This window comes from Dermacentor andersoni, chromosome 3 (genome assembly GCF_023375885.2).
Source record: "Dermacentor andersoni chromosome 3, qqDerAnde1_hic_scaffold, whole genome shotgun sequence".
Lineage (NCBI taxonomy): Eukaryota > Metazoa > Arthropoda > Arachnida > Ixodida > Ixodidae > Dermacentor > Dermacentor andersoni.
In genome coordinates, this window is record NC_092816.1 from 73,222,832 (window position 1) to 73,231,751 (window position 8,920).

The 8,920-nt window shown below is 49.3% G+C and overlaps 1 protein-coding gene across 3 annotated transcripts in view; it reads left to right on the forward strand.

The window, feature by feature from the left end:
• LOC126545258 (uncharacterized) overlaps positions 1-8,920 on the forward strand; it is a 36,739-nt gene that overhangs the window by 10,047 nt on the left and 17,772 nt on the right. For 2 of the 3 annotated variants that reach the window (XM_055061954.2, XM_055061959.2), the window contains exons 1-2: positions 6,874-7,278; positions 8,083-8,140. In XM_055061954.2, the coding sequence (XP_054917929.2) occupies positions 6,949-7,278; positions 8,083-8,140 (388 nt within the window). In that variant the 5' untranslated portion in view covers positions 6,874-6,948. Of the gene's footprint in view, positions 1-6,873; positions 7,279-8,082; positions 8,141-8,920 lie in introns of those variants that run through there. The other variant, XM_055061960.2, reaches the window with a different exon arrangement.

Sequence of the window (8,920 nt, forward strand, 5' to 3'; positions counted from 1 at the left end):
CAAATGCTGCCCCTCGAAGCCTAAGTTTATGTGTAGAACTGCCTTTCTGTCTTCCGGTAAAGCCTCGCCTCCGGTTGCCTGCAGAAATGCTTGGAAAGAACGTTTCCAAGTAAGCCAGGGTGCCGTAGGGAGTACGAGGCGAAGCAAGGAATGGCGACGGAGGGGACGCGAACGCCATGCTGGGAACGCCGGACAAAGGAGGCGAAGAAGTTGCCGTCGGCGAAGGGGAAACAGTCGCGGAAAGCAAAACGTTTTGCATGCCGGAAGAAGAGTAGAAGAAGAAGTAGAAGCAAGCAGTAGCAAGAAGTGTTCTTTACCTCGTCGCCAGAATGTTGCAGTGCCACGACGGGGCGGCCAGAAGCGGGATCTGCAGCATGAGGCCTAACGGCCAGGGTGCAAAGCGCCGCAGAAGTGCTGCTGCTTTCGACGGAGAGGATACTCATTGCCAGTATGCTGTAATGTCTCGACGGGGAGGTCGGACGCGGAGACTACGGAGTAAGGACGACGGCCAGGGTCACAAAGCGCCGCAGAAGAACTTCAGCGCTTGTACCCGTCTTGGAGAAACAAAGAAGAGCTATGCTAGCGGACAACTTTCTGTGGCTATGAAAGGAAAGCTACAGGTGCGTGGCGGTTGCAGATATGTTACCTCTCCAAGTAGTCCAGCAGCGTGTGACAGTGCTTTTGGTTGCTCGGAACAGGCGCTGAATCGACTAAGCTTCCAGGTGAGACGGGTTTCGCGTTTCCCCAGACGCGGAAGGGAGAAGCCGCAAAATATAAGTGCAATGCATCAAGTATTAGTGCAAATGCATCTCTTTAAGCCGAACAGAACCAGTAGGGATGAAATTTAGGTGTGTGCGCAGTGTCAGTAAGCAAACAAGTGGCGCTATGCGCAGGTCGAACGCTCCAAAGCTGGAACGAGTGCTGTTTGCTGTTGCTTCTAATTTGCTTGCGAAAGAGAGAGAGAGAGAAAAGACTTTATTTGCACCCGTCAAATAGATGACGGAGTAGAGGCTTCAGCCTAAACCTACACTCATCCTCCCTAACCTTCGGCCGCGATCCCTTGCGACGCGGCGGCGGTCAGCGCGAGACCGATGGCTTATATCTTTGAGCATTTTCTTCTTCGTTGAGTAGCAAGGACTCCCAGGATTCTCTACATCTATCTGGCTCATCAAAGCTAGGACAGGTCCAAATCATGTGGACTAAGTCCGCTATACCATCACAATGCCTACACCGAAGGCTATACACCGAGGAATGCCATTTGCTCAACAGTTGTGGGTTCGGAAATACCCCCGTTTGCAGCTTCCTCCACATAACTTCCTCGATTTAGTAAGGTTTTTATTCGCTCTCGGGTAAGTCTTACGCCCCAGCTTATAATGGTTGAGAATGTCCTGGAAAGTGTTCAGTTCGTCACCGATCTGTAGGGGTTCCTCACATCGGGGGGGGGGGGGGGGGGGGGGGGGAGGGGTTGTCGAGACAGCGCTGGGATCCCGGGAAGTCAGACCTCGGGCCAGCACATGCGCCTTCTCATTCCCTCGCCAACCCTGATGAGCCGGTGTCCAGATTAGCGAAACCGGCTCCGCCGGGGGCTACCCGACGGCTAATATGTGTACAGGTGCGGCTGAGATCCTGCCCACATCAAAATTTCTAATTGCAGATTTCGAATCACTAACAATAACTCTCACATTCTTTTGCGTCAGAGCCAGCGCAATGGCGACTTCTTCCGCCTCCGTTGCTCCCAAATGTCTCACGCTGCAGCACGAGGCAGGGCCTCCGTTTTCGCGTGTAATTACGGCTGCATATACTTTGTCTTGCTTGTATTCGGCCGCGTCCATGTATATTACATCCTGCCTGCCTTCCAGTCTTTTCTGCAGCGCCTCAGCTCTGTCACTTCGTCTGCCCTCGTGATGCACCGGGTGCATATTCTTGGGCAACGGGAGTATTCTCAGCCTGTCCCTGACTCGCGGTGGGTCTTTGCCAGTCCGCTTGGAACATGCCTTAATCTCGGACCCCAGCCGCTCCAGGAACCTTCTACCAGCCTGGCTACGCAGCAGCCTCCGATATTGCGATACTGTCGCCACTTCAATGAGCTCGTCTAAGTCGTTGGACACTCCCAAACTTAAGATTTTGTTCGGTGATGTGTTCGGGGGAAGACCGATAGCCGTCTTGATCCCATTCCTAATAATGATTTCGACCTTGTCTTTCTCTGCATTGGTGAATTTAAGGTAGGGGGCTACATATAAGACCCTGCTAATTACGAAATATTGCAGTAACCTTAAGAGATTCGCATCCTTCATACCCGCGTGTTTGTTCGCTATTCGCCTGAGTAATCGGCACGTCCGGCTGGTACTCGCTTCCAGTCGTTGGATCGTCTCGGCGTTTTCCCCCGTTCACTTGAATCCGCAAACCCAACACCCTGATACTGTCGCCAGTGCGAATAATGTTACCGTTTACCCGCAGCTCGATACCGTGTCACAGGTCCTGTCCCCATCCCCGTCGCCGCGCCTGAGATGTTAGGAAAAGGGCCTCCGACTTCTCCGTCGCGCACCTGAGGCCAATCGGCTCCAGATATTTCTCGATAGCTTTGATTGCCCGCTGCAGCGTCTCCTCGATCTGCCCGTCACTGGCTCTGCTCATTCATAGCGTGAGAGTGTCCGCGTAGAGCGTGTGGTTCAGTCTTTCTATGCCTGCAAGCTTCCCGGGGAGACCCATCATCGCGACGTTAAACAAGGTGGGTGACAAAACTGATCCCTGCAGCGTACCCCTGCTTCCCAGTTTAATACCTTCCTATGACTGCCCTCCCAAGCTGATCGTGGCCGCTCTATAGGTAAGAAAATCCTTTACATAATTGTAAGTCTTCGTGCCCACATTGAGAGCTCCGAGACTCTCCAATATGGCCGAATGCTTCACATTATCGAATGCTTTAGAAACGTCTAATCCCACGACTACCCTGGTGTCTACCATTTTGTTGTCTATCGCCTGTTCTTTTAGCTGGATCATGACGTCGCATGCCGATAGATGAGACCTAAAACCAATCATGGTGCCGGGTACAGTCCCTGATCTTCCAGAAACCTATTGAGCCTGCTCTGAATAACATGTTCCATTAATTTGCCCACGCACGAAGTAAGTGAAATGGGCCTTAGATGTCCAAAACTAGGTTGTTGTTGTTTTTTCGGCTTTGGAATGAAGGCGAGGTTGTAATCCTTCCACGCCGGCGGAAGCTGCTATCTGTCCCAAGAGTCCTGCATGTACGCTGTCGGATTTTTGACCGACGCATCGTCCACATTTTTAAGCGTGTTAATACTTATCCTATCCGGCCCTGCAGCCGTCTTCGTCCTCAGACGGTTTATCTCGGCTTTGACCTCACCTACCGTGATTGGGCTGTCAAGATCCGGGTTCTCTAAACCCGAATACTCAGGCAGGGACCCAGACCCCGCACAGCTGAGATATCTATACCTGACCTCGGCGATGAGCTCATCGGTCGTTCCTTCGTATTTGTAAACGAGCTTTTGTAGACACTGCCTAGCCTCTAGCTTGGATTTGTCCGGGTCTAGCAAGTGCCGCAGCAGATGCCAGGTCCTTGCACTACCAATTTTGTGGTCCATTTGGTCGCAAATGCCGCTCCAGTTTTCCTTGGTGAGGGTCAGAGGGTATTCCTCTATCTCCTTATTCAACGCAGCCAACTGCCTGCGGAGATTTCTATCGCCTCTTTTCTGCGCAAGCCTCAAGTAGACCTCTTGCTTTTTGCGCCACAGGTTTATCATGTGTCTGTCAACCCCTTCCTGGTGCTCATCCACCTCGATTTCCTCAGTGGCATCGCGGACCGATTGAATAACTCCCCTGCTCCATTCATCTATGTCTTCTATGCCATCCTGGCCGAACCAACTGTCCCTGGAAGCATGCCAATTCACGGCTTATAGCTTCTTCGTGCGAGCTACTGAAGGACCATCCTCTACGACTATCTCAATTATTCTGTGGTCGCTACCCAGATCTTCACCCGTGTTGCACCACGTAGCCGAGATCTTTCCTCCAACCAGAGTGAGGTCCGGCGTGGTGTCTTGCGAGACATTGTTATTCTGTCTAGTTGGCCTCAAGGGATCCGTCAAAAGAGTCAGACCATTCTGCTGCATGCTATTCCACAAATCCTTCCCTTTAACCTGCGCAAACCTGTATCCCCACGCGGGGTGATGTGCGTTGAAGTCACCCACTACGAGGGGGGGGGGGGGCTTCCCTTCGCTATCATCCTGACTTTGGCGAAGAGATCGTCAAAACCGCATTTGTGCCTCTGCCTAGGGGAACTGCACACGTTTAGCACAAAAAGATTTGTATCTTTCCGCTTACGAGGGACTAGCTCGATCAGTACATGATCCATCTGCATTGACCCCATCTCGTGCTGCAGCACTGTGACGTTCCGTTTGACCAGAGTGATGGCCTGAGTATTGTCCCCTCGTCCAGCATGTGATTTATAGCTAGCAAGCTTCGCGTTATTTCCACATTCCTGTAACGCTATGACTTCTGGCTTATCCCCGTTGGTCAGGAACGACTGAAGAACGGCCCGTTTGCGCGAGAAACCCCTACAGCTCCATCGCCAGATTGTGTTACGGGGCTGGGCCGTCTTTAAACTTCTGAATTCCTTGGCACAGCCATTGCCATTGCCTGTCTCTGTTCGCGGCCTCAGCCCTCATTTGCTCATTCATCTGCGAGCAAATAAATTGACAACTGGACGTGTTGAATGAGAAAACATCATTTTCTGCTGGCACCGATAAACTAAAACATGCTATGAAAACAATATGCCGCCTCGCGGCATAATATGCATCATGATCAACTTCACACTTTCCGATGCAGTTATCATTCCTGCCACCGTGCCTGCAGACAAAAGTAAATAATCGAGAATATTCCTGCTTCTTGAAGCATTAGTAACACTAATGCTGGGGCAGAAAGCTATAAACGAACAAAACCAAGTGGAGCTTAAATCTGCTTCACTATAATTTATTAAAGTGATTAAAACGTCAGAAAATATTGAAAGCAATGTCCTACTCACCGAGAAGAAAGAAGTGCCGAGTGAATCAGAAGGGTTCGGGTGCGAGCTAGTTGGTACGGTTCATTCATATTGAAAACAGCGCCAAAAAACACGGAAAAGGGAGGACACGGGACGAGCGCTGACTGCCAACAACACCTTTATTGAAGCCTGAGCAAATATATACTATTCGCAACGGGCATAAAGATAGTGAAAGAAGAACGGGAAGGCGAGTCATCGTCGGTCAGCTCCTGCTGAGCATGCGTCAATAAAATTGAACACAACAGATGTAACCATACACATAGGGGACACAGGCCAAACTGATTAACTTCTTAAAAACTTAACTTCTTTATCACAAAGAGCTTTATCACAAAGAACTAACACAGGTGGCTCCTAATACCTATGTCACGCGGGCACATTTGGAAGGCCTTCCAATCGACGGCCTTCGAAACGCCACAACTCTCTCGACTCAAAGGAGTTGTGCTGCTACACGGCACTTTTGAAAGGCCGTTGAGTGGTTCAGGCGTGTCTCGCAAAATTGTCTGTCGCTGCTGATTTTTATTTTCGTTTTCATGTCACGAAAAGTTAAACAACATTAAAACCACTTAAAAGGATTATGATTTATTTGAGGTTTGTTTATACATTTAAAGAAGGCGCATGGAGTAGAGGGAGAGTGTACTAGACATCATGGAGCATCTTGGACACAAGCACGTTGCTGTTGTCGAGAGTATGTGCAGTTCACACATATCAAGTGGCAAAAATACTTTATTGAACAATTAATAACACTCATATATAGTATTTTTAGAGCATTTTGGTTTGATTTGTTCTTTCTAACCGTGAGTACGAGCATACTGTGAACGAGAGGGCGTGTTCGCGCTGTTTCCGCTTCCGTTGCTCAAAGGCCGTCGGGATTTCGATAGAGTTGTAGGGTGCTCCGTTGACTCGATAGACTATTGACTCGACGGCCTTCGAAACAGCCCGTGTAGCAGCTCGAACTTGACCTTTGAGACAACTGACTATCGGTTGGAAGGCCTACTAAACGCCTGTGTGACACGGGTATAACTGACACATTGAAAATGCTTCAAAGATTTCTCTGGCCATCTGATTGCTGTACCTTTTCAACACACGTGTGTCGTCCAGGAGTGGTGAACAGCCACCCTTTGCAAAATGAACAGCCAGATTACTGCCAGTCTTAATATTGACACAGTGCGCATGCTCACGCAAACGATCACTGATGCAACGTCCTGTTTGCCCTATATGTATGTAAGTGCAGCCGCAAGTGGTGGGAATGGACTACACTACATTGGTACTGCAATCTACAGGCTTGGCGACATGTTGCTTATTGCACACTCCAGGTGTTCTCCGGCATGTCGCCAAGCCTGTAGATTGCAGTACGAATGTAGTGTATTCCATTCCCATGTCTTGCTGCTGCACTTAAATAGGGCAAACGACGTTGCATCAGTGATCGTTTGCCTGAGCATACGCACTGGGTCAAGATTAAGACTGGCAGTAATCTGGCTGTTCATTGGGCAAAGTGTGGCTGTTCACCACTCCTGGACGACAAACGTGTGTTGAAAAGATACAGCAATCAGATGGCCAGAGAAACCTTTGAGGCATTTTCAATATGTCAGTTAAGAGCCACCTGTGTTAGTTCCCCTTCCATAGCTCTTTGTGATAACGAACTTAAGTTCCTTAGAAGTTAATCAGTTTGGCCTGTGTCCACTATGTGTATGGTTACATCTGTTTTGTTTAATGTTATTGACGCATGCGCAACAGGAGTTGACCGACGATGACTCGCCTTCACTTTCTTCTTTCACTCTCTTTATGCCCGTTGTGAATTGTATATATTTGCGCAGGCTTCTATAAAGGTGTTGTTAGCAGTCATCGCTCGTCCTGTGTCCTCCCTTGTCCGTGTTTTTGGCGCTGTTTTAAATATGAATGTCCCGAGTGAAGTGTTGCAATCGAACCGGTATAGTACGAGTCAAGTTTTTCCAATACGAAGTTTCTTATCCAAGTCGCCCTGCGATACGCGTCGTCTGCTTCTTAATTTCGCGAAAGATGAAATCATACACTGTTGTCTTTCCACCGCGATGACACGCATAACGGTACACAATCTTCCGGCATCCGTTTTTGTTTTGTTTTTTCGGGCTTCTGGCGCGGCGGCATCACGGCGACTGAGAACTACGAGGCCATGGAGGAAGGAAACTGAGGAGAGGCCCTACCCCCTCCGCGCGCTAGGAGAAAAGTGTGGAGAAAATGACGTAGTAGGTTCTCCTCTTTTTTGCTGATTTTGTATTTCTTTGCCGTGGCGGCCACGCCTTTCGGGCCACAATGGCGGCTTTGTTTTGGTTCTGTGCGCTCACACGTGTTGCTCCGTAGGTTTCGTACCATGGCAAAGGCGCTGTGCGGGCAGGTTCGCGTTGGTCTCCGTGTTTTGTTGCGCTGCGTTATCTGGACCGTGCTCTACCGGATGTTGCTGTGGCTAGGCGGGACAGGAGGAACTAAAGTTCGCGAAATGAATGCGCATGCAACGCTGTACGCAATGTACCGCACCACGGCAATGGCAACGGACGAAGGAATATCCGCGGGAAATATTACCCTCTTTGGCGGAATCATGCTAACGTGCAAACGATTGTTTAGTATTGCTGCGGAGCGCGCGCGTCCGAGCACCACGGTTGCGCGCAGCGCGGCGTGGTTTCGCGAGAAATGTAAACAAGAGAGGAGAGCTGGCCCGATAGGCGGAGCAACGCCATGAGCAACACCAACTTCCGGCTTCACTTTAGCTTCACAAAGAGTGACGTCAGGGCCTCTCCTGAGTTTCCTTCCTCCGTGTACGAGGCATTCAGAGCATGCTTTAGCGCATGCCGTGGTAGGAGTCCCTCTTTTGCTTCAAGCTTGAACTTGCATGAGGTGTTTCTCGACGCGGCCACCAGGTGGCGAGCATTTAGTTGGAGTCGCCAAACGTTGAATGTTTCCGCCTCGATATTTTCGATCGCCGCACGCTATAGATCCCAGAGTGTTCACAATGCTTGGGCACAGATATCGTCTCATTGCAATCTACCTTGCAGGGTATCAACTTATATTCCCTCGGCTCCTACGTCTTGGGCTACTACCGGAACGTAGCGAGTGAGTGTCTCAATATGTAAAATAGTTGTGCGTGTTGCACGTCATCCTTTTGAAACGTTTCTTTCTATTTTCTATGGTGTGTGTTTTTTTAGTCGTTGGCACGTAAGAGAAGCTATGTTCCTTTATAATGTGCGGGGCTGCTATACGCACAAGGTCGCGGGATAGAATCCCGGCCATGGCGGCCGCATTTCGTTGTGGTCGAAATGCGAACACGCCCCTGCACTTAGATTTGTGTGAACGTTAAAGAACGCCAGGTGGTCTAAGTTATTCAGGAGCCCCCCGCTACAGCGTGCCTCATAACAAAATCGCGGTTTTCAGCACGTAAAACTCGATAATTTAGTTTCCCTTTATAATGGCATGGTCACTCGATGAATTGTTACCGAGAGGCAGTGGTAACGCACGTATTTTTTTTTTTTTTCAATGCTTGCCCCTATGGATATCACGTACCCATCGTACTCATAAGAACACTTTCCACGTGTGGAGAGAGAAGCTCGATTTTTATAGCGAAGCATAGATTTTCCCTTTGTGTACTTGACCGTTGACATGTTACTCTGCATAGGGAGGCGGAATGGCATTTGAAGATGCATAAGGGGGAGAGTGGGACAAACAAAATTTTAAATGTGCGGGTAAACTTAGTAATTATATCTACAGTTGAAAGGAAGGGCGAGAAATTCAGCCTTTCTATATCAGGAAGCGAACTTTAGCTTAATCTTTCCGAGAAGGCCAATTTTCGAAATGCATATAAACGATGACTCCAAGGTCCTACGATGTTTCAAGGAC